The 23,740-nt window shown below is 53.7% G+C and overlaps 1 protein-coding gene across 8 annotated transcripts in view; it reads left to right on the forward strand.

Annotated features, from left to right (window-relative positions):
• Window positions 1-23,740, forward strand: part of TRIM9 (tripartite motif containing 9) — a 63,874-nt gene that overhangs the window by 24,478 nt on the left and 15,656 nt on the right. For 6 of the 8 annotated variants that reach the window (XM_027662533.1, XM_027662536.1, XM_027662537.1 and 3 more), the window contains exons 2-6: window positions 10,799-10,894; window positions 11,346-11,468; window positions 20,269-20,379; window positions 20,888-21,041; window positions 23,063-23,220. In XM_027662533.1, the coding sequence (XP_027518334.1) occupies window positions 10,799-10,894; window positions 11,346-11,468; window positions 20,269-20,379; window positions 20,888-21,041; window positions 23,063-23,220 (642 nt within the window). The remainder of the gene's footprint in view (window positions 1-10,798; window positions 10,895-11,345; window positions 11,469-20,268; window positions 20,380-20,887; window positions 21,042-23,062; window positions 23,221-23,740) is intronic. The other 2 variants (XM_027662534.1, XM_027662540.1) reach the window with 1 other exon arrangement.

A 23,740-nucleotide genomic window follows, 5' to 3' on the forward strand; every position in this document is an offset into this window, starting at 1 on the left:
TTCTGGTGCCCTGGAAGGTGGGATGTGTGTTACCCAGGGCTGCTGTCAGTGCTTTCCTTTGCTCCCTCTAACCAGCCCTGAACAAGCATCCAGGATAGATCCAGAGAAATGGATTATTGACGTGGAGTAACCCACTGCTGCACCACTGTTGAGGAAGTCAGTGCATGACAAATATCAAGAATAATGTTGTTTGTAAGTACAAGGTAATCAAGGCAGTGGATCTAGTTATAATCAGCCTCAGGAAGCAGAGTTCAGCTTCTGGAGGAGTGTTCTGCAGGTCAGAAGGAACTGGCACATCAAGCAAAATCTTCCACATCTCAGGCAGCCACTGAAAGAGCATTATTATTGTTTTTAGGAAGCAACAGAGCAGAGCCCTAATTAGAGAGAAAGGTTAATAGAGCCAGACACTGCATTTCCTGAGAGGGCTGCTTAGCAGCTAATCCCTGTGGCAGCTGATCCCTGCTCCTTGTGGCATTTTTCCTTCACTCTGATAAGCCTCTGAGCCCTGGGTTCCCCTTACCATGGTGTAGCAGACATAAGGGAATAGGTATTAGAGACTCAGCTGATGTCCTGAGCTCCTGGGTCAGCTCCAAGTGTGGTGTTCCCTGGATTCTGGTCTGTTGTCCCAAGTGCTGCCCCCTGAAGTGCAGTGCTCCTGTCCCTGGGTCATCCTCCCAGCAGGAATAGCCCTCCGTGGTCCAGGTGGCCACTGGGCCAGTGAGGTGACACACAGAGGAGATCCCAAGCAGCCACTTCCAGGGACATCCCAGGGCACAGCAGAGAGGGAGCTGCCTCTGTGAGGGGTCTGGAATGAGACAAGGTGCAGTGGAGGAGGCTGAACAGGATAACTGGGGAGCACAGCAGGAGGATGTGGAGCTGCTGGAACAAGACCAGAGGAGGCCATGGAGATGCTCCATGGACTGGATCTCTTTGCTCTGGAGACAAGTTGGGAGAGCTGGGGGTGTTCACCTGGAGAAGAGAAAGCTCCAGGGAGACCTGAGAGCCCCTTGCAGGGCCTAAAGGGGCTCCAGAAGAGCTGGAGAGGGACTGGGGACAAGGGATGGAGGGACAGGACACAGGGAATGGCTTCCCACTGCCAGAGGGCAGGGTTAGATGGGATATTGGGAAGGAATTGTTGGCTGTGAGGGTGGTGAGGCCCTGGCACAGGTTGCCCAGAGAAGCTGGGGATGAATCCCAGCCCTGTGTTGCCCCCTTGGTTCCTGGGATCTCCCTCCACAGCACCGTGGAGCAGTGATGTCAGTCACATCCATGAATACACGATCCAGCCTGTCCTGATTCCCCCCTCAGACCTCAAGGTTCCCTGTGAGGGCTCCAGAGGGAAGGAGATGTGTCCTGAGGATCCCATTTGGATCTTGGCTGGCTGTCAGCTTTGGAGCTGGGAGCTGAGTTCTTGCTGCCTGCCCTGCCCTGAGCTATCCCACAGGGAATGACTGGGAGGGATTTATTCCACTCCTGCTTGCATGAACCAGCCACTAGCAGAGTTGAGGGCCTCCTTGGCAGGGCTCATATCCCAAAAAAGCCAGACTCAATCAGTGTCATCTCAGTTACAAGACTCCAGGGGACACTGCCACCCAGACCAGGATGTGGGAATGGCTCAGTGCAGGAAAACAGCAGCTCCAGCATGGATTTGGAATTCTCAGCCTGCATTTCCACCCTGATGTCTCTGTGCAGAGCTGCAGCAGGACCTCTCAGGGACACAGCCTGGAAGGTGCACCCCAGGAACACACCTGGAGCAGGACCAGGTGAGGGAGAGTCCAAATTGTCCTGAAATGTGGAGAGTGAACCTCAGCATCAACCCACTCCACAGATCTGCACCAACCAATCCGTAATATTTGGACTTTTTTAGTTTCTCCCCCTTACCTTGTTTGCCCCCCTGTGTACCTGTGGACAGGCAGCAGCCCTTTGTTGTGTTTTTCCCAGCATCTCTAAAATAGATTCAGCAGTTCTGCCTGTGATTTCAAAGGGATGTGTGTTTAGGTTTTGCCAGGGAAGAGCTTAGATGAGTTGTTGTTGAGTGTTTATGAAGCAAATTAGGAATTAATTGGAAAATATCAAAGGGTGCTTGCGTTTCTTCTCCCTAAAAATCAAAACAAGGACTATATCCTGTATCAAAGCAAGGACAGAGCATCTTCAACACATCCTCACAGTCAGGAGCAGCCCAGGACATTCCATGCCTCCTGCTTTTTTTTAGTCCAAGTACTAGGGGCAGCCAAGCAAGTTGCCACACATGAATTGACCCACAGTGGGGGGGGGTGTCAACCCCCAGGAGCGTCCCTGTGGGCAAAACTGGCCTTTTTCAGCTTCAGCCAACTTGGAAGGTTGGATTTGATGATCTTGGAGGTCTTTTCCAACCTCAGTGATTCGTCAGGTTGCAAAGAATCATATCTATCCTTTTCCAAGGCAGATAAGCTAAACCAAGACTGATCCCACAGCAGTGCTTTAGATATAGAAGGTCACTGCAGCTCCAGTGAAGTTTAATAACTTCATCTGGTGTCCCCATATTTTTGGAAGTCTGTTATCTCACAGGCCACTTGGCAGCCCTGTCAGCTGAAGAGTTTTCCATTCCTGGTTGGTTGCCCTTGGAAGAAGTGGGGTTAAAGAGCAAGGATGCTGGAATTTGGGGGTTCAGGCCTGTGCCTTCCTCATACAGGCTTCTCCCACATCCTGCTGAGAAATCCTTTCAGGCTGCAGAGCACCAGCTGTCCTGGCCACAGCCGGTCTGGGAACCGGGGGATGGCAGGTTCAAGTGAACACAAGGATTCACAGCAGGAACAAAACACTTTTCTGTTCCATTTCAACGTGGAAGCAGCAGCATGTGACCTGCCCCTGCAGCCTCCCAGGCATCCCAACCAGGCTGTCATCCATGTGGCTCCTGGCAGGGGGTCTGGAGGCCGGAGTTGTTCTTTCACAATTCTGACATAACTATTCCGCGCGTTAAAATCCCCGCCAAGGGAATAATTGGTGTCCTTACCCTGAGTCTCTTGCTTCCAGTAGCGTCTCCAGTGCTGGTTGATGTGCAGGGCTTGGCAACCAAGTCACAGCAGGTCATTTTTAAAACATTAAAAGTCTCCTTTCAGGGAGGACCCCCCCCCAAAACCTGGGGCTGGTCAGGGTGTTGACCCCCATCCCATTCTGCCACGTGTGCAGGGCAAGGGGCTTTGGGCAGCCAGGTGGGACTGGGAATGTCACTGTGCTGGTACAGATGGACTGACAGACATTGCCACTGCTGCAGGATGTCACTGTGACCAGGGGAAATCAAACACACAATAAATCCAGCCAGGCTGGGAGGAGGCAGAGCACCGGCCTGCCCGGGGCCAGGGAATCCTGCGACCACATGGGAGGCAGTGAAAGGGTTTTAGTAAGGTCATGCTTGAAAAGAATATATCCTTGTTTTATTTCCAGGCTGGAGCTTTTGAATCAGCTCTGCCTGCTGGGGGAATACACTGCCCCTGTGTCTGTGTGAACAAAGCCAGTGGTCGAGGCCATCTGTGCACCCAAGTGAAGGCACATCGGGGCTGAGACTTCATCTCCAGGCTGGTTCTTGCCATCACCACCTCCCAGGGAGCTCAGAGGAATGATGTGGTGGGATGGGGATCCCAAGGAAGCAAGAAATCCCACAAACAACGGGGCTTGGGCCCAGGAATGGGGCAGACACAGGCTTGGTCAGGCCAGGCATCCTGGTGACATCCAGGCTCCTGTGGGACAAGGTGTCCACAGCTCCTGACCTGAGCTCTCTCCCCTTCACAGGGATGTTCCATGGGCTGCCCTTGGGGTCCCAGCCATGCCCAGCTCTCCCCAAATCCAACCAAACACCCATAGCCCTGCAGTAGCTCCTTACTACAGGATGTGCATCCATGTGCAAGATTTCCTGGATAAACAGTAACTCGGGGTGGGTGAGAATAAATAAAAACCACCTGGGCTGAGCTAGTAAAGCCTCCAAACTCCAAGGGACTGGCAGTGATTTCTGCTCTTTGCTGTCCTGTTTCCAAGGCTATCAAAAAAATAAGTGGCTTTAACAGAATCCTACCAGCTGGCAGGCAGCACTTTGGATTTGGGACTTGGCATAGGGTAAACTCCACTGCATCACCTCCCTCAGCTCAGGGGGGGCTCCAGAGGGGATGGAAGGTTTTTTCCCAGCTGAATTCCCTGCTGCCTCCATCCTGGCTTGGTCCACAGTCCCTTCTGGAGTGAGTCTTGCCTGTGCCAGCTTTTTGGGAGTGTGTGTCTGCTGTGTTGCTGCACAGGGATGGGGGGAAAGGGTGGGAGATGAGAGGCAGGAGGAGACTGCAGGAGGAAAATTCCCTGTGCACAAAACACAGTCTGTGTGCCCAGGGGTGCTGAGCACCCTCAGCACCTGGTGCTGGCTGTGGGTGCCCTCAGCACTGCAGAGGGGTGAGGGCTGGGTGCTCTGCACATCCCATGGTCCTCTGGACATCCCAAACCCACCACATCCCTCTGTCTGCACTGGAAAGGCTGTAACTCCATCCAGGGCTGGGGATCCTTGGGGAGCTGCACCTGGCTGTCACCACCACAGAGGTGTCCCCATCTAGGGGTGTCCTCCCTCCTCAGGTTCTGCCTGGGGTTTTCCCAGCACTGCCATGGCAAAGGGCTGCATCCTTGCCCCAGGAGGATCCACCAGGTCCTAGGACTAACAGCAGCAGTGTAAAGGCATCTCTGCCGCTTCCAGAGACCCAGGGGCCACTCCACATGCCCTGGAATTAATTCTGATGTCAATAATATTGCCCCAGAGATAATCCTCTCTGCAGATGCCTGGCCTAGAGATGCAGATCCTGTGGAGGATCATCTGCTTGGCAGATCCCAGCTGCTCTCAGGGCCGTGGCAGAGGCAGCAGGAGCATCCAGCCCCAAGGACCTCCTCTCCCAGGGGCTGCTCCATGCAAATAGTTTGCATTTCATCTTCCTCCTGCATACCCCAGTTTCCCTGGCATAACTGCACTGAAGGAGGAGAACCAAGGCCCCCATGGAATGCAGCAGGGAAGTGGGGTGATCCATTCCTAAAGGTTCCTTCCTATCCTGCAGTTTGCACATGGGGGCTGTGCTCACAAACCTGGCTCTGTGTGTGTGTGTGTGTGTCCTGCTGATGACAGGCATAGGCTCTTCCATCTGTTGCTCTATTTGCAGCTTTCTGTCAGGCTCAGAGCACATCCTTCTTGTGGGAAACCAGGAAAACCTGAGCCGGAGCTGTGTCTGATGCTCAGCAGCAGAACGGTGCAGTGTTGGAAAGGGGGTAATTTCAATCCACGTCCTGTTCCTGTTGCCTGCTTTGGCTCAGTCTCAGATATTTGCAGCTAAGATCGTGGAATCAAAGAATCATGGAATGGTTTGGGTTGGAAGGGACTTTCAAGACCATCTCATTCCATCTCAGTACCGTGGGCAGGGACACCTTCCACTAGACCAGGTTGCTCCAAGCCCCATCCAACCTGGCCTTGGACAAGAGAGCCAGGGAGGGATCTCTTTGGACAAGGGCCTGGAGGGACAGGACAAGGGGAAATGGCTTCCCACTGACAAGAGGGTTAGATGGGATATTGGAAAGGAATTGTTGGCTGTGAGGGTGGTGAGGCCCCAGCAACAGGTTGCCCGGAGAAACTGTGGCTGCCCCATTCCTGGAAGTGTTCAAGGACCAAGCCCCTTCAGGATCCCAGGACATAACACTGTGACTCCTCGAGTCTTGAGGGGCAGGTTTAGCCCAGGCTGCAGCTCCTGGTTTCTTTCCATAGGCAGCATTGAGTCCAAAAGTCAGGCCCTCGTGACTGGAGCCAAAAGCCAATTAGCAGCAGTTTAGCTTCATCAGCTTCCTGACTGAATGCAAGTTTTAATTAAACATCCCATTCTAATTAGTCAGGCATCAAGTACACTGAACTGGCCTCGAGATTCAAAGGCTGCAGGTCCCGTGCTTTAATTAAAAGAAAGAAGCACATGAGTTCAACTCCAGCATCTGTGACAGCTCCTCATCCTTTCGAGGGCACGAGCAGAGCAGCTGGGAACAGCACCTTCTCCTACCATGGCTTATTCCTGTTTTGCCTCTGTATGGAAGCTCCAGTGGAGGAACTGGCTGGGAGATGATTTGGTTGGAAGGAGAGAAGAAACAGGGGCTGGTTGCAACACTTGGGGTGTCAGAGCAGGTGTAATGCCAAGAGCTCTTTTGGGATCGGTTTTGGTGAGTTTGGTGTTTGCTGAGAGCCGGCTGAACATGAACCCAGGGCGTGCCCAGGTGGGCAAGAAGGCCAAGGGCATCCTGCTTGGATCAGCAGTAGTGTGTCCAACAGGACCAGGGCAGTGCCTGTCCTCTGTGCAGGGCATTGTGGAGGTACCTCTAATGCTTGGGTTAGTTCTGGGCTTCTCATGACATGGAGGATCTGGAGCGTGTCCAGGGAAGGGAACAGGGCTGAGGAAGGGTCTGGAGCAGCAGGAGCAGCTGAGGGAGCTCAGGGGGCTCAGCCTGGAGAAAAGGAGGCTCAAGGGGGACCTTCTGGCTCTGCAACCCCCTGACAGGAGGGGGGAGCTGGGGGGGGGTCGGGCTCCGCTCCCAGGGAACAAGGGACAGGAGGAGAGGGAACAGCCTCAAGTTACACCAGGGGAGGTTTGGGTTGGATATTGGGGAAAATTGTTCATGGAAAGGGTTGTCCAGCCCTGGCACAGCTGCCCAAGGCAGTGGTGGAGTCCCCATCCCCAGAGGGATTTAAAAGCCATGTGGATGTGGCACTTGGGGACACAGGTCAGTGGTGGCCTTGGCAGGGCTGGGGGAGTGGTTGGACTCCATGATCTTGGAAGGCTTTTCCAAGCTAAACCAGAGCCTGCAAGTGAGCTGGGGTTTGAAACGACACCAACTGTTCCTCACCCTTGGTGGTGGCCAACACTGGAGAACCTGAGGCTTTTCTCAGTGTTCCAGATGTCACACAGAGCCAGCTCCACCAATCCAACACCCACTGCTAAACACCCCTCCTAAAATAACAAACCCAACTCCCTCCTCGCCTCAAGGTGAACCTGGAGGAGCTCCATGGCTGGCAGCTGAGTTATACAGGAGGAGAACCAGACCAGACCCGACCGCGCAGAGTTAAAATGACGCTTTTCTCTGTTTCTTGGAGCGTGCTTAGCCCTGCAGAGCCCTCAGCCTTCTGCACCGACTGTGCTCATCCATGCACTGGGACAAGGAAGAATCAGAGAGTGACAGAAATCCCTTTGTCAGCCGTGCCTGGGAAGGAGGAGGGTTATGGAGCTATTAGCGAGCACAAAGAGGGGACAGATTCTCTCCTAAGTGCTCTGGGGACAGAGATTTAAATGCTTAGCTCCCATTAATGCTAATGTGAATCACAGAGGTCTCTTCTTACAGCCTTGGAACAAGAGCATTGAAAAAGGGGCCAGCTTTCCGCAAAGAACAAATTCCCTTGATTTTAAGGCGCCGCTAAATGGGATTTTTCTTCATTTCACACTCATTAATTCCCCTGCCTGTGCTTGCTGAGGGTTGGACTCAGTGCACGGGAGCTGCCTGGCCCACTGCATGCTGGATGATCCCCAGGGCAGTGTCCCCAGAGCGGGGTTCCTGACCCCAGAAAGCCCCAAAGCTTTTTGCTTTCACGTGGAGATGCAAAGTGCAACGATCTGGCTTTTTGCAGGGAGGGGAAATCTTCCAGCATGTGCCAGAAATATCAGCAGCTCTTCTTTCCTGTGATCTGGCAAAGGAGGAGACAAGGCTTGAGGTCCTTCAGACCCCCTAGTCCCATGTGGGGGGCTCCAGTGTGTAAAGGGACTCCCAGAGAGCTAGAGAGGGACTTCAGACAAGGGCCTGGAGTGACAGGACAAGGGGGAATGGCTTCAGACTGACAGAAGGCAGGGTTAGATGGGATATTGGGAAGGAATTGTTGGCTGAGAGGGTGGTGAGCCCCTCTGGTTGCCCAGAGAAGCTGTGGCTGCCCCTGGATCCCTGGAAGTGTTCAAAGCCAGGTTGGAGCAACCTGGGCTAGTGGAAGGTGTCCCTGCCCATGGCAGGGGTTGGAATGAGATGGGCTTTATTGTCCCTTCCAACCCAAACCATGCTGGGATGGGCTTTATTGTCCCTTCCAACCCAAACCATTCTGGGATTCTGTGACTCCTCTTGAGTCTCCCCTTCCTGCTCCCTCCATGTAGGTCACACACTTGAAGGAAACCTGTGATACTATGTGAGTCTGGTGATTAAATCCTTCTCTGGGGTGACAGCACTAAAGCCTGGGTTTGCTCCAGGGATCACGGAAGGTACCCGTGGAATTAATTCTTCCCCACAGCCTCTGACTTTATTAACATGATAACAGCAGCCAGAAGGACTTTGTCTTCCTGTGGCACACAGTTATGAATCACACTGTCATTATGAATCACATTGTCACTGCCCTGAATGAATCCATGAATCCATGCACATTCCCATGCTCCGTTGGCACATGGCATTAATTAGCCTTGGTTAATGGGCTAATGATGGATCACAGCCCCCCCCCTCCCTGTCTCCAGCAGGGTGACTCTTGCCATGAGCTGGGCAGGTGTTTGTTTCAAAGGGGATGTGTCCAGGAATGTGTCTCTGCTCCAGGAGAGGCTTGGAATGATGGGAACCCACCCATCCTGGGTGTCAGAACATCCTGATGAAAAGCCACTCTGTAGAGCTCCAGTGAGGAGCCTGTGGCCACCCATCCACAGGAACTGGCAAGTGCACACCACAAATAGGTCAGATTAGGTGGAGGCAAAATTTATCCCAAGAAGGTTTGCCAGATCCCAGTTGTGTGGCACATGGTCCAGGGGCAGTGATGCAATGCCTGCTCCTGGAAGCACTGGTAGGCGTCAGAGGGGTGAGTCCACTGGAACATTTAATTGGAAATTAGGAAAAGGTTCTTCCCCCAGAGGGTGGCTGGGCACTGAACAGGCTGCCCGGGGCTGCCAGAGCTCCAGGGGTGTTTGGACAACGCTCTGAGGGACAGGGTGGGATTGTTGGGATGTCCTGGGCAGGGCCAGGTGTTGGACTGGATGATCCTTGTGGGTCCCTTCCAGCTGTGCCATGTGCATTGTGCTCTGAGTCTGGGTGTGCCCAGGATGAAGGAGCTGCCCATGGGCAATGCCCACTGGCATCCCAGAGCTCTTGTTAAATTTTAAGACCACATTTAAAAAGCTTTCCCGTCAGGAAAGCCTCGAAGAATTATGTTGATATAAAGATACCCCTTCTGAAATGTATGTTAATGGATTAAAAAAAAGCCTTTTAAAAACTTAAAAGGGAAAAAAAAAAACAAAACCCAACATGCTGCAGTTTTAATGAGGAGCTTGTAAACATAACCGACCCCTGCTGATTTTTTTCCATTAATTCTGTGTATTATTGGAGACCAGGGCCCTGCAGCTCTCAGCAAAACACCTTTGCTGAGCTGGGCTTAAGGCATCTCCCTAAATCCAGGAGGGCTGGAGCTGTGCACGGGCTGTGGAGGGTGATGGGGGTTTTGCAGGGGCAGGGCTGGGTTGTCCCTGTGGATTCAGGCTCTGACCTCGGCTCTCCTCCAGCTGGAGGAGGAGGGAGGAGGGATGAGGAGACCTGCTGAGCTGGCTTAGCAATCCCATTTTTATTAGAGATGCGTTCACTGATTAGCTCCACATCCTAAGGACTCAGGCACCGATAAATTACAAAGGAAATGCAGGAGTCACTTGGGTTGGATTAACATCTCCTGGGGAAGCAGCAGTGAGGTCATTTTCTGGGCCATTAAATGGTTGCCATTTGTTTGCTACGGCCTCTCTTCAATAGCAATTCTGCTTTTTGTTCTTGATTTCAGCCCAGCACCACCTCAGCAGACACCCACAGTCCTTCTCTCCCATCCCACCTCCTCCCTCTCCCACGCTGCCATCCAGGGAAGCACAGCACCACCAACAGCACCACCACACAGGTGCCAGCCCATGCCAGCCCAGTACCAACATCCCTGACGGTCCATTAGGGGTTTTTTAGGGATTTGGGGACACCAGGCACCTTCTGGGCTCCCTTCTGTGTCTACCACAAAGAAAGCTCACCCCTCAAACTCCACGGGGTGTTTGCAGGCAATTTGCAGCCCATAAAAGAGGCAAAATCTCTCCCAGAGGTGAATTGTGGCGGGTGATTTGCCGGGCTCTTGAGATAATGACTCCTGCTGGCAAAGGGGGAAGATTCCTGAGTTAATGTTCAGAAAATGCCTCGAAAATGAAAAGGCATTTGATTAACATGATGATGGTTATTATTACCATGCTCTGCTGCTCAGCCCAGGCTGGGTGGGTGCACTCCCACCCCTGTATCCGGAGGAAGAAGGAGCACTCAGGATTTTGCTTGGCAGTGGAGGACCCTGCTTTACCTTCACTTCTGGGAGATTTTCAGTCTGATTTGGGTGGCCTGGCCTGTGCCCTTCTGCTGATCATCCTCAGCAGACATGGGGCAGATCCTACAGGATTTTTGGTGTCTGGCTCCCTGGAGAGCACAGATCCAGGGGAGGGAGCAGCTGCCTCACTTTAAGACCCAGGATAGATGGATGTGGCTAGTCCCTGATCACCCAGGGAAGCCTGTGGAAGAGGTGGACACTGAATATCAACTTCCCAAAGCCAGGGTATCCATGATGATGGCTAATCCTCCTTTTCCTGTCCTTACACTCGGGGCAGCAGAGGCAGATGGACACCTCAGTGGGATGCTGAAGGCAGTGCTGGGCTGCAGCCCATTCCCAGCCCAAACCTCCCACTCATCCAGGGTGATGGATGAGTCCTGGACATGGAAATGACCTTGCTCTTTCTTCCCCCTGCAGAGCCAGCTTTCCCAGGCCTTGAACGGTTTGTCAGACAGAGCCAAGGAAGCAAAAGAGTTCCTGGTCCAGCTCCGGAACATGGTGCAGCAAATCCAGGTACGGTGTTTCCTGGCTGAGGAACGGCCCCTTCCCACCAGGATGAGCTGCTCTCTGCGACCCTGTGTCCCATCCCCTGGCTTGGTTTGCTGGGTGTTCTCCCAAAGGGCCCCACACTTGACTTTTCATATGACCCCCCCTGAGCCGTCCCCAAAGCTGCTCTTCCCAAAGCTGCCGGTCTTGAGAGGAGCAGCAGAGAGCCCACCCCTTCCCATATCTGCCATCCAAGGATGTGTCAGGATGGACCAAACCTGTTCCTCACCTGCCACTAGCACATTTTCCACGACCCAAGGGCATAAGCACCCCACATGCCAACGCTGTGGATTGCTGGGTTGCAGTGGTGTAGCTGCACGTACAAAAATGATCCGTGTGGCATCATTAAAAGGGAAAATCCGGTTTCCCAGCTGAACTGGGGGCGTTCCCGGGCTGTGACTCTCCCTCTGCCCTGCAGGAGAACAGTGTGGAGTTCGAGGCCTGCCTGGTGGCCCAGTGTGACGCCCTCATCGACGCCCTCAACAGAAGGAAAGCCCAGCTGCTGTCCCGGGTCAACAAGGAGCACGAACACAAGCTGAAGGTGAGCTCAGGTGGTCAGAGAGCTTCTTGCAGGGCTGGCAGCAGATGGGAATGAGGACTAGGATGCTGTTTGTTGGGGAGGAGCGGGGAGGTCACTAGGAAGCCACTCTTTTTTTCACATGAGCTGAATTCCGTCTTGCTGCAGATGCCCAACCCACTCGCAGTGTGTCCCTCAGCAAAGTGCTGCTTCCTCCAGGTAGTTCCCACTGAATTGTTCCATCACTGGGCCAGTTACTAGTCATTAGGTTAGCAGACCCATATGTACAGCATCCACAGGCTGGAAAACAACCTTGTTCGTGTCCCATGTTGCTTCCAAGCTGCTAGAATGATCCTGCAGGATGCTGAGTGTCTGTAACTTCTGCTGGCTTCAGCTGAAGTTCTGGGGCACTTGGAGTCGTGAGATGCCACTTTTGTCACCAGGCAGGAGCAGGATTTACTCTGTTTTATGTGCTTGGTGAGCACCTCAGGGTGGTGACTGCAGTGAGATTGATGGTGTTGGGGGAGCAGAGATGCAGCTCTCAGCATGAGCTGTGAAAATGGGCCCGTGGTTTGTGTCGTTCCTGCAGTCACCACACCACGTCTTCCCAGCTGATTTGGGGCTGAGAAGGGAAGCAGAGGGCCCAGTCTCAGCTGGGGGCAGTGGAACAGGTGTAGCCGTGCCCAGTATCTGTTGGACAAGGTAGTTGCACCCTGGTCATCACCGATGGTGTCTCAGCTGGACCAACATTTGTGATTCCAGGATCCCTTTTCCGAGGTCATTTCAGTGTTCTGTGTAGAAATTTCTGTGTCTCTTCTCTGGCTCCACTTGCACCCCCCCTCCCAGCCTTGCTATGGGCCACCCAGGAGGCTCCCAGAGGGATTCTTGGACCTGCCTAAAATGAGGGAGAAGACCACCAGTCCTACGTGCCTGCCAATGATGGGCAACACGAGGGCACTTCCATGGGGAGACAGACAAAAGGAGCTTTGTGGGACCAAGCCCACTGTCAGTGCTCACTGCCCACCAACAAAGCACAACCCCAAGCAGCCATGGCACAGAGGGGACCCCCACTGCCTGGTGGGCTCCCTTTCCCTCATCCCCTTCAGGGCATGGTTAATTAAACTCTCACAAAGCCGGGCAGCACAAAGCAATTTCCCTGCTCAGCACAACCCACGGGGGCCTTTCACTTTTTGGCCAGAGGAAGGGATCTGCATCCTACTGCTTGCTCCCACCTCCATCCCACCCCCACCCACCCTCCTTGTCGGCTGGGATTTGTCATCAGCCAGGGCCTGGTCCTTAAAAGAAGGAACAGCCCCTGGATGTCAGACTGGGCCTTTAAATCAGCCCTCGAGCCTCCCTTCGTGAAGGATGGAGCTCCCCACGTGCTGCAGGAAGGGCAGGAAGGGCTCTGTGTGCTCTGGCAGATGTGGTACATGAGCCTCCATCCAGTTAGAATCAGGGAGTGGTTTGGGTTGGAGGGAACCTTAAACATCATCTTTTTCCACCCCGTTGCCATGGGCAGAGACACCTTCCACTAGCCCAGGTTGCTCCAAGCCTCGTCCAACCTGACCTGGAACATTTCCAGGGATCCAGGGGCAGCCACAGCTTCTCTGGGCAGGGCCCTGTGCCAGGGCCTCCCCACCCACACAGGGAAGAATTTTTTTCCTAAGTTACCAGTAGCACCCCAGCAGCAGATGTTTAAAATCCCAAAGCTGCTCCCTCTGCTCTGCAGCCCATGGATTGTTGGGCAGATTTTTAACCTTAAATTTAATCCTTGCAGGGATGGGAAGGGGTGAGTGATAAACACAGTGGTGCTGCTGTGCTTTTAGGCTTGTATGGGGGGGGATATCTTGCAGCCCTGACCCACCTGGTGCCAGCTGGAGTCTTGCACACTGAGATTGGCCTCCTGTGGCTCTGGAATCATCAGGCTGGGACACACATCCCTGGTAAACGCACATCCTTCCCCTCTGACCTGGGGACAGGGATGGAGAGGGTCTTACCTGCTCTCACAGGCTGCAGATGGGATAGGGGGTGCAGGAGAGTCTTAGTCGTGTGGGTACCTTTTTGTTTCCCTCTGGGGAAGGGGCTGCCCAGATCATCACCACAGTCCCCTTTGCCCCCTCCAAGGAACCCCCTGGACAAAGGCAGCACCTGCAGCTCCAGCTGGACACAGGCTGAGCTGGCCTCACTCCAAGGGTCAGGGGATGCAGGCAGACATGAAAGGGGGGCAGCATTGTGCCTGGAGCAGCTGCTTCCCAACAGGACATCTCCCCCCAGCTACCCGAGGCTGAGGGGGATAACAAAGCCCACAGCTCTTGCTCAGAGGCTCTGGAGCACTGGAAGTTCTCATGATTAAAGGAAATTACATGAAACTGAATCAGAGGAGGTTTAGGTTGGATCTCAGGAAAAGGTTTTTCACTCAGAGGGTCGTCAGGCACTGAACTGGCTCCCCAGGGCAGTGGTCACTGCCCCAAGGCTCTCAGGGCTCCAGGAGAGTTTGGACAATGCTCTCAGGGAGAGTGTGGAATTGTTGGGGTGTCCTGAGCAGAGCCAGGGCTTGGACTGGATGATCCTTGTGAGTTCCTTCTAACTCAGGGTATTCTTTGATTCCATAAGTGTTGTAGATGGAGCAGGAATGCTTCCAGTGTGTCAGGGAGGACTGTGAGCAGGGTTAACCCTGCAGCAGAGGAGCCACCTCCCCACCTCCACCTGCCCCACCTGCAGCAGCGTGTGCTGCTCAGTGCCATCTCTTCCTGCATTATGTGGAATTGTAACCCATGGTGGGTCCTCCTGCAGGACCCTGGGGCTTGTCCTAGGTCGTGTTCACATCAGCACAGGGCAATTTTGGCCACTGATTTGCGCTGAGAGCTTCACCCCTTCCCATAAGGGACCAGCCCAGAGCATCTGAGCCTGGCCTGTGTGTCCACTTGCCACTACCCTGTCCCCAGTGCACGTCAGCTGAGGAGATGAGCAGATGGAGTGACCAGTGAGACTTGGCTGTGCCACCCCTTCAGATCCAAAGGAGTTGCTCCAGCAGCCAGCGTGGAGCCGCAGTGTCCTGGCTGCAGCTGGCATCTCCATGGGCTGCTGCTCCTTCCCAGTGGGACGTTGGCCATCCTGGCATGGTGTGGCACCGTGTGAGGGAGGAGGAGAGGCCCAGGGGGGCAGATCCTGCCCGCTGGCACAGGGCCACTGGTGCCTCTCCCCGCTGAGCCCAAGTTCCCGTTCCTGTGGCGCCCGGAGTTGGGGTCGGCTTGGCTTCGGGACTGACCTACTTTGTCCTGACACATATTCCATGGAGCCAGGCACCAGTCCAGGCTTGCCTGTGGGCCAGCACTAATTACTCCAGAGAGGTCTGTGAGGACACGAACTTGGAAGGGACATTTCCCTGCCTGTCTCCAACCCGCCGCTACACTTGGATTTGGGATTGAGAACCAGGGCTTTAAAAAGTGACATCTGGAGGAGCATTGGGGCCAGGTGCCTGCTCCACTCTGGGACACACCTCCTTGTCTGTCCTCCTCATAGCTGGCTCTGGTTTTCAAAGGAACAGTGTGGTTTTCCCCAAGGGATGATGCCTTTACAGCTTGGGCAGGTTTGTGCAGGGGACAGAGGCTTCCCTGTGCTGTTGTCCCAGGAAAAAATCTCTCCTCAGCCCACAGCACACAAGGACTGAGCTCTGTGGGCACCTCCTTAAGCTCTCAGCAGTGTGGTGTGTCATTCCAGTCTTTTTCTGGCCTTCAGGCCATAGGATGCCTTTGCTCCATGATTTCATCTCATTGCTTTGGCTGCAGAGCCCGTGCAGGCCAACAGGAGTTGTCACATTTCCCAGGAGAGCTAAATACCTAGGAAACACTCACCAGGGGCTCCTGTCCATAGCACTGGATCTCCAGAGATGAAATGCTGGCCCATGACCCTTCTTTAGGGGTTACAGTCAGGATTTTCCAAGGGAACTCGGTATCTCCTGTTGGATTAGGTCACTGGTGGTGGTGACGCAGCAGCTCTGCCTTTCCCAGCTCCAGCCTGAGCCTCCTCTCCCAACAGCAAGTCACCATGGAAACATCCACCTGGAAAAGCTCTGTTTAGAGGATATGTGGCTGTGGGATTCAGGGTCTGTCCTGGTGGGTTTTCCAGCTGGGATTTTTCCACAACAGCACCTGTAACACCACCCCTCCGTCCCCACGACCCTGCAGGTGACTGTCCCTGCCCATGGTGTGCCCAGGGTGAGGAGACTCCATGTCCTCCCTGTGACATTCCCAGCAGGACTCATCCCAGGCTCTGGGAATGTTGAGTGCCTTGAAAACCTGCTATCTACCCAAGCACTGAAAAGAGGAGGAAGACGAGGGAGACATTTGAGTGGGAATGAGTGCTGGTGTTATTGCCTTCTAGGAGCTGTATTAAAATGTAAATTATAGTTAATGTCACCTTACAGGGAAGAAAAGCTCTTGAAATAAATGTCCTATTTTAAGGTCGTAGTGAACTGCTGTGAGTGCACACAAAAATCCTTTTTATAGGCTGTAATTAGCAGCCAGGTTCTGGCTGTTGCCTCATTTGGCACCTAAAGGGGAAAAAAGTAGTATTTGGTAGAAATGACCCCAAACAGAATGCATGGAGCTTCCCAAATCTCCTCAGCAGCTGAGCCATGGAAGAACCAGGCTCCCTACAACCACCTGGGAGGAGGTTGGAGCCAAGTGGGGGGTCAATCTCCTCCCGGATAACAGGAGGAAATGGACTCAAGTTGCACCAGGGAAGGTTAAATTGGATATCAGGGAAAATTTCTTCATGGAAGAGGTTGTCCAGCCCTAGAACATGCTGCCCAGGGCAGTGTGGAGTCACCATCCCTGGAAGAGTTCAAAAACCATGGAGATGTGCCAGGTTTTCCTGGCAATCTGGTGGATACTACAAGCCCTTCAAGGTCTCCTGAGGCTGCCCCTCAGCCCAGCACAGCCTCTTGCACGAGTCCAAGGCCTGAGGAACTTCCAGATTGCACTTCCAGCTCTCTTCATCGACATACTCTTCATTACTGGGGTAACAGGGAGCTCCCAGGGAGTGGACACCCCTCATGCAGGAGGAGGACCACAGGATGCTTGAGGCCATTTGGAAAACTTTTCAGCTTCACTGGCCCCTCTGGGTTTAGACCAGGCCTTCAAAGGTGTGGGAGATATTTGTCTTATTTCTCAAACCTTTAATTTTACTAATCACAGTGATTAATGGAGTCTCTCTGTTCCTGTCTTTGTCCAGTTTCTCTTGCAAGCTGTAAAGCCACGAAGCCCCACTAGATCCCAACCAAAGATCCCTCTCCTTTCCTTGAAAACTGGTTCTGGTGAAGGGAACGTGGATTTCCACTCTTGGTTTTCCGCTGTGGAGATGCTGCAGCCAAACTGCTGTTTCATGCTCTGGTTCTCCAGGTGGATTTTGCTGGATCCCTGAGGGATCACAGAGTTATGGAAGGGCTAAAGGTGTGGGCTGGGACAGAGCTGCAGCCACAGCTTTGGGTGCACCTCAGCCAGGCTGCCCTGGGCTGCTTCTCCTTGGATTTTGAGTGTTTCCAAGGCTGGAGGCTCCACAGCCTCTCTCTTCTGGTTTTTGACCACCTTTATGGAAAAAAAAAAAAAAGCTTTTCCTTATATCTTCACCAAGCAAATGCTGTTTCTTAGAGGCTCCTGCCTGGCTGGAGGGAGCAGATGGCAATTCTGCTGGTAATACTTGGAAAACATCGACCCTGGCAGGGAGAGGCTCACAAATTCATTATCCCGGGCAAACCAGACAGAGATTTAAGCCGCAAAGAACTTAAGAAGATTGTTTCACCAATCCCATCTTTGTTGTCTTCCCAGTGGCACGTGCGTTTCCCCCAGAGGGGGGGTCTTGCATGAAGGAAGGAGGTGGCTTTTCTGGGCATTCTGGGTGGGATCCTCGCTGTGCCCATCTGCAGCCCAGCAGGCAGGGGCTGACAAACCTTGCTCTGGCTCATCAGTCCAGTCAGGATATGCTCTGACTGTGAGGTTGGACCCCACAGGCTGGTCTTACCTCACACTCATTTGTTACACCGTGGTCTGCAGCTCAGAGACCCAACATCCACACAGCCAACAGCCCTGCCAAGGGTAGGACAGCCCCCAGCCCCTCTCTGGGAGCAGGAGAGATCAAAGGAAGGCAAAGGGCTGCTTTGCACCCCCACTGCACCTTCTGGATCCCGCCCCGAAGGACTGAGCATCCCCACTGAGAAAGGAAATCCAAGGGCTTGCCCACGCTTTCCAGAAGGTCAGTGTGGGAGTCAGATCTCCAGGAGCAGCTGTTGGCTCTGTTTCATCCTTACAGGACCTAAGGGGCTCCAAGAGACCTGGAGAAGGACTTTGACAAGGGGCCTGGAGGGACAGGATGAGGGGAAATGACTTCCCACCACCAGAGGGCAGGGTTAGATGGGATATTGGGAAGGAATTCCTGGCTGTGAGGGTGGGGAGGCCCTGGCACAGGTTGCCCAGAGAAGCTGTGGCTGCCCCTGGATCCCTGGAAGTGTCCAAGGCCAGGTTAGACGGGGCTTGGAGCACCTGGGCTAGTGGAAGTTGTCCCTGCCCATGGCAGGGGTTGGAATGAGATGGGCCTTAAAGTCCCTTCCAACCCAAACCATTCTGGGATTCTAGGAATCGCCACAGCAGAGCCATTCCAGTGCACTCAAGTGTTAGGAACTGGCACTGAATGAACTCTTCCCTCTGCTGACAGCATTTGATGCCAGAAGCAGTGTGTGCTCCATCTCAGAGCGATCCAGCATCTCCACAAGCCTCCACACATCCCCTTGGTCCAGAGGAGCAATATGGGAGCTCCCTCTGCTGCCTTGTCCAGCCTGCACCCTCCCCATAGCCTGGGCTTGCTCCAGCCTCCCTCTGCCACAGCCTGGCAACACCAGGCTGCTGCAAGCAGCAAGGAGTGGCTACTCCCTAAAAATCTGGAACCATCTCAGAGACTATTCCGTGGCATTTCACAGGAGAAGATGTGTTGTCTCAAGTCTCCCCAGGTAGAAGCCACAGGACGAGAAGAAACAGCTTCAGACTGCACCAGGGGAGGTTTAGATTGGGTATTAGGGGAAATTTCTTCATGGAAGGGGTTGTCCAGCCCTGGCACAGCTGCCCAGGGCAGTGGTGGAGTCCCCATCCCTGGAAGGATTTCAAAGCCCTGTGGATGTGGCACTTGGGAACATGGGTCAGTGGTGACCCTGGCAGTGCTGGGGGAATGGTTGGACTCGATCTCAGAGAGTTTTTCCAACCTGAATGATTCTGTGATTCTAAATTGCAAGGCTGGCAATTCTTTTCTTCCTGCTCAGTGATTGAGCAGAGGTGATTAAATTGTAATTAAACAACACGTGATGGGATTGATTGGCCTGCAGGTGTCGTCTCCCCCCTCAAAGCCCAGGTTCATTCACTGCAGGAGGCTGACACGTGCTTCATTCCACCTCCCCATCCCTCAGACAGGGATGCTGTAGGGATGCTCGCAGGAGGAGCTGCTCCTGTGCCCATGGAGCAGTGGGCACATGGGCACTGTGCTCTCTTCATCCCTGACCACTGCAGCTTTTCCCAGCTGCAGATGCTGATGCAAAGCTCGCCTTCCCTGTGACACCCCGAATATCTGTGCTCCGTTGAGCTGCACGGCTTCGTTCAGTGCCAGTGGAGGACTTTACACAGCTTTAAAGCTCTTCCAGGGGAAAAAAAAGGAATTATCTGTCATGAGCATGTCCCTCTGAGCATCAAATTCCTCTTCCTGAGCTGCTCTGCCAATCTCCAGTGGCAGAAATGCTCCTGACACCGGGTGTGGAATTCAACATGAAGGACCAGCCAACCTTCAAATACACCCTTGTGGTATCCAACTGGCAGCCTGAACCCTTTCCTGCCTGCTGTGCTTCTGGGAACATCAGCAGAGCCCTCAGGCACCACTAAACACACTTGTGCTCCTCTGCTGGGATGCTGGAATGTGATCCCTTGGGGAACCAGCCGTGGCTGCAAGAAGATGTGCCTTAGTGTGCAACCTGGGCAACCCCAGGCAGAGCTCCGTGTGCCAAAGGCAGAGCCCAGCCAAAGGCCAGCAGGATTTATTTATCTCCTCTCCCTGGCACTTCTCTGCCTCTGAGGTGGAGAAAAAGAGGCAGTTCTACAGCATGGGCATCTCAAACAGATCCTTAGAACTGCAGCTGGGGGAGGTGGTGTGTTCATTCCTCTTGGAAATACCAAATTACCAGGGTCCTTACCCAGGGATGTTGAGTGCAGCTGCCTCAGAGCCAACCCCACAACCCAGCTCTGTGCCAAGGATGGATAGGGCTCCTGTGTGTCTATGGAAGTGGGCATTTTCTCTGCAGGAATCTCATAAGCTATCATTTGGAAGCTGTCTTAATTAAAGACAGGGCATGGAACTGTCCTACTGCTTTGAATAGTCAGGTGGGTTAATAATTTTGAGCTAAACAAGGCTTGTTGGAATGGGTTGCCCAGAGAGATTGTGGACTCCCCATCCGTGGAAGTGTCCAAGGCCTGGTTGGATGGGCCTTGGAGGAACCTGGGAGAGTAGAAGGTGTCCCTGCCCAAGAAGGGGAGTGGACAAGATGGTCCTTAAGGTCCCTTCCAACCCAAACCATTCCGGGATTTTCTGTTGTTCACCAGGTTTTCAAAGATCTGGAATTCAGAGTCTTGGCCAGTTCTGCCGTTTTCTGTTCCCCTGAGTCTCTGTCTCCCTTCACATGCCCTGACCCCATCCCTGTGCCCGCACAGCACCGAAGCCCTTTGGCTCCCCATCTCCCAAAACCCCAAGGAGAGCTGAGCCCCACCCTGCTCTCCCTGTCCCCTCGCAGGTGGTGCGGGACCAGATCTCCCACTGCACGGTGAAGCTGCGCCAGACCACGGGCCTGATGGAATATTGCCTGGAGGTCATCAAGGAGAACGATCCCAGCGGGTTCCTGCAGGTTGGTGAGCAGGAAAGGTGGTGCAGAGCCAAGGGTAAGAGGGTGTCCTGGCTTTTCCAGCCATAAAATCAAGGGCCAGCCTCTCATCACCTCCAGGTTCGCAGCAGGAACAGGGTAGGGACGTTTCTTACCCTCACTGGAGGGACAGAAGGTTTGGGGATAAATTTGGGATTTAGCGGGAGGTGGTGGGTGGTGTCTCTCTGGAGCAGGGATCAGAACGTGCTGCTTCGTGGCTCTCCATTGGGAGACCAACATAACAGCCCTTGGGAACTGCATCCCACTGCTCATTCCTGGGCTGGTCCCTTTGGCACCAGGCCCTGCCTTTAAATAATCCCCAGAACCCCTGGGTTCCCTCTGCCGACTGAGCCTGCAGGGAAGGGCGATGCTGGAAACCACGTGTGACATCCCAGCCTTTGGGAGGCAGAGGGAGAGAGGAGAGCAGGGCAGGGGCACGGCACAGCACACATCCCAGTGATCCATGGTGGCTGAGGGTGTTTCTTGTCCCCAGATCTCCGATGCTCTCATCAGGAGAGTGCACCTGACCGAGGACCAGTGGGGAAAGGGGACACTCACCCCCCGCATGACCACAGACTTTGACCTGAACCTCGACAATGCCCCTCTGCTCCAGTCCATCCACCAGCTGGACTTTGTCCAGATGAAAGGTAAGGATATTTCCAATGCCTTTCAAAAGCCCATGTCTTCCTATTCCATGCAGCTCCTCACAGAGAAGGGGCAGGAGAGGAGAGTTTCTCACCTTCTCCCAGCAAGGGTGGGCACCCCAGACCCAGAGTTACACCCATTCCACCATGCCTCCCTGTCTCAGATCCCTGGGCACCTGTCTGCCAGACTAGGGTGCCTGGAGCTTGGCTTTGCCTGGGAAAGCAGTCACAGTGCATTAGAAAGTTATTAATGCATTAAAAAGTGCAATAGAAAGTGCTCTGCAGGTTGGAACCTGTATCTTGGGAGCAGCACAAAGCTGTTCCCAAAGCTCTGCTCACATACCCACACTCACTCAGTGCTGAGCAGCATCTGGCATGGATCAGATGTCCCTCCAAGCACACAGAGCCACATCACTCAGCTTGGGGATTCCTCTCCCTCCCCTCTCCTCGCTGTGGGTTTGGACCTTCCTTTCGGTTTAAATTTCCTCCCCATTCTCCGTTCCCTCTGTGCTCACTCACCTGTACCACCAAGAGCTGCTGCAACCTGTGAGCAATTTGGGATTTAGCAAGCCCAGAGAAGCTGGAAAAGGTGTAAAAAGGGCTGTGGGCACACAGGGAAGCTCAGGAGGACATTGAACATGGGCTGTACCTTCAGCTGGTGCGGATGAGTTGCACAGGGAAAGGGCCACCAGCTGCGGGTCTGCCCCAGCTCTTCGTTCCCATCATGGCTGGAATTCCTGGCTTGGGAACTGTTTGCACACCCCAGCGTGTCTCAGTGGTCAGGGAGAGGAAGGCTGATGACCACAGGGCTCCTCTGTCACAGTAATGAGCATCTTCAGGTCGTGGCCCTGCTGGCCTTTGCAGCAGTGAGGAGGGGCCGTGGCTGCTCATGGTTGCTCATCGTTAGCCCGGCTGTTAATTTGAAATGTCAGTGATATTTTGTGGTAGCAAGCCAAGGGAGGGCTGGGTTGCTATATTACATTAGCCCTCCCTTCCTGCAATTTAGCCCAGAGGGTTATTTTTAATTAATAAGAGCAAATCTGCTGCTGGTTTAGCCGCCCACCCTCCTCTCATCATCTCCCTCCTCCTCTCAGCTCACCCTCGCCGTGGAAATAAGTTGTTGGTTTTTTTGGACTAGCAGAAGGTGGGGTTTGGATCCCAAATCTGTGTTGCAGCACCGGGGGAGGGAGGGCAACACCTGAGGTCCTGATGAAGGGTGAGGAACAGGTAGCCTGGCAGTTCCTGAGGGTGGTGGAGGAGTCACCAGGAGGGGGAAAGCTGAGCCTTTGCCAGCAAGTCCATCTTTTTTCTCCCAGGCATCCATGGCTCCTCTGCATCTTGTCTGGATTCTCTGTTGTCTCTTGTCCCTTTGGGCAGTGAGGATGAGGATGGTGGACGAGCAGCTCTGTTGAGAGGAGATGTGTCAGTGGGCATCTCCCTTCCCTGTCATGCTGTCACCCTTCCATGCTTTTCAGAGCGTGGGGTCAGAGACAGGGCTGCATGACAGATGTGGAGATTCCCAAATACAGCAGGAAAAAACCTGGGAGTCTTTTCTGTCCCCTGTGTAGCTGATGGGAGCCATAGGGGGTACTCAGCCCCTCAGCTTCAGGTCCTCTCCTTTTTGTTACAGTGAATTTATTTAATGGAAAAGCAGAGCACCACTTGCTGCTGGCCTGTAGATAAGTCCAGGCTTAGGGCTCTGTGGAGCTTTGGGAGAGTGTCTCAGGTTTGGGATTGGCTTCTCTATATCAGCTGTATTGCTGTGCTGCCAAAATTCCCCCAAATTAATTAGAAAACACGAATAAATCAGAGAAGCTCCAGGGAAACCTCAGCTTCAGCAGGCTGTGAGGTGGAAGAATTCAGAGTCCTTTCTGCTTCCTTTCCACCTCACACCCTCCAGACCACAGTTAACACCCCTAGTGCTGCCTTCACAGCCAGGCAGTAAGTGCATCCCAGTAAATGCATCCTCCTCCTCCTCCCCCCGTGTGGTGCCAGCAGCCAGGGTTCCACTGATTTGGGTTTAGTTTCCTCCCCAGTGCCGGCCCCGCCGATCCTGCAGCTGGAGGAGTGCTGCACCCACAACAACAGTGCCACCCTGTCCTGGAAGCAGCCTCCCTTGTCCACGGTGCAGGTGGAAGGATACATCCTGGAGCTGGATGATGGGAACGGCGGCCAGTTCAGGGTGAGTGCTCGGAGCAGGTCCCAGCGGGAAGGGGATGCTCCTGCCTCCAGTGTTTCCCTGCCGTGAAGTGACCTCAGAGTTCCTCGTACTTCTTGCAAGTCCCCTGTTCCCTGGAAAGGGGAATGGCTTCCCACTGCCATTTGGGATATTGGGAAGGAATTCCTGGCTGGGAGGGTGGTGAGGCCCTGGCACAGGTTGCCCAGAGGAGCTGTGGCTGCCCCTGGAGCCCTGGAAGTATCCAAGGCCAGGCTGGAGCAACCTAGTCTAGTGGAAGGTGTCCCTGCCCATGGCAGGGGGTGGAAAAACATGATCTTTAAGGTCCCCATTCCAACCTAAATCATTCTGGTATTCCATGATTGTATGAAGCTCCATATTTTTAGGTTGCTGAATATTTCATGCAAGGTATGCTAATTGCTGTGAAAACTTCATGCTTTGCCAGCTGCCAGCAAGCAGAGGTGTTTCAGGCCTGAGGGGTTTTAAATTGCTGTAATTACACAATTAAAATATGATTTTTCTCTGA

This window comes from Corapipo altera, unplaced genomic scaffold (assembly GCF_003945725.1).
Source record: "Corapipo altera isolate COAL_440 unplaced genomic scaffold, ASM394572v1 169, whole genome shotgun sequence".
Classification (NCBI taxonomy): Eukaryota; Metazoa; Chordata; class Aves; order Passeriformes; family Pipridae; genus Corapipo; species Corapipo altera.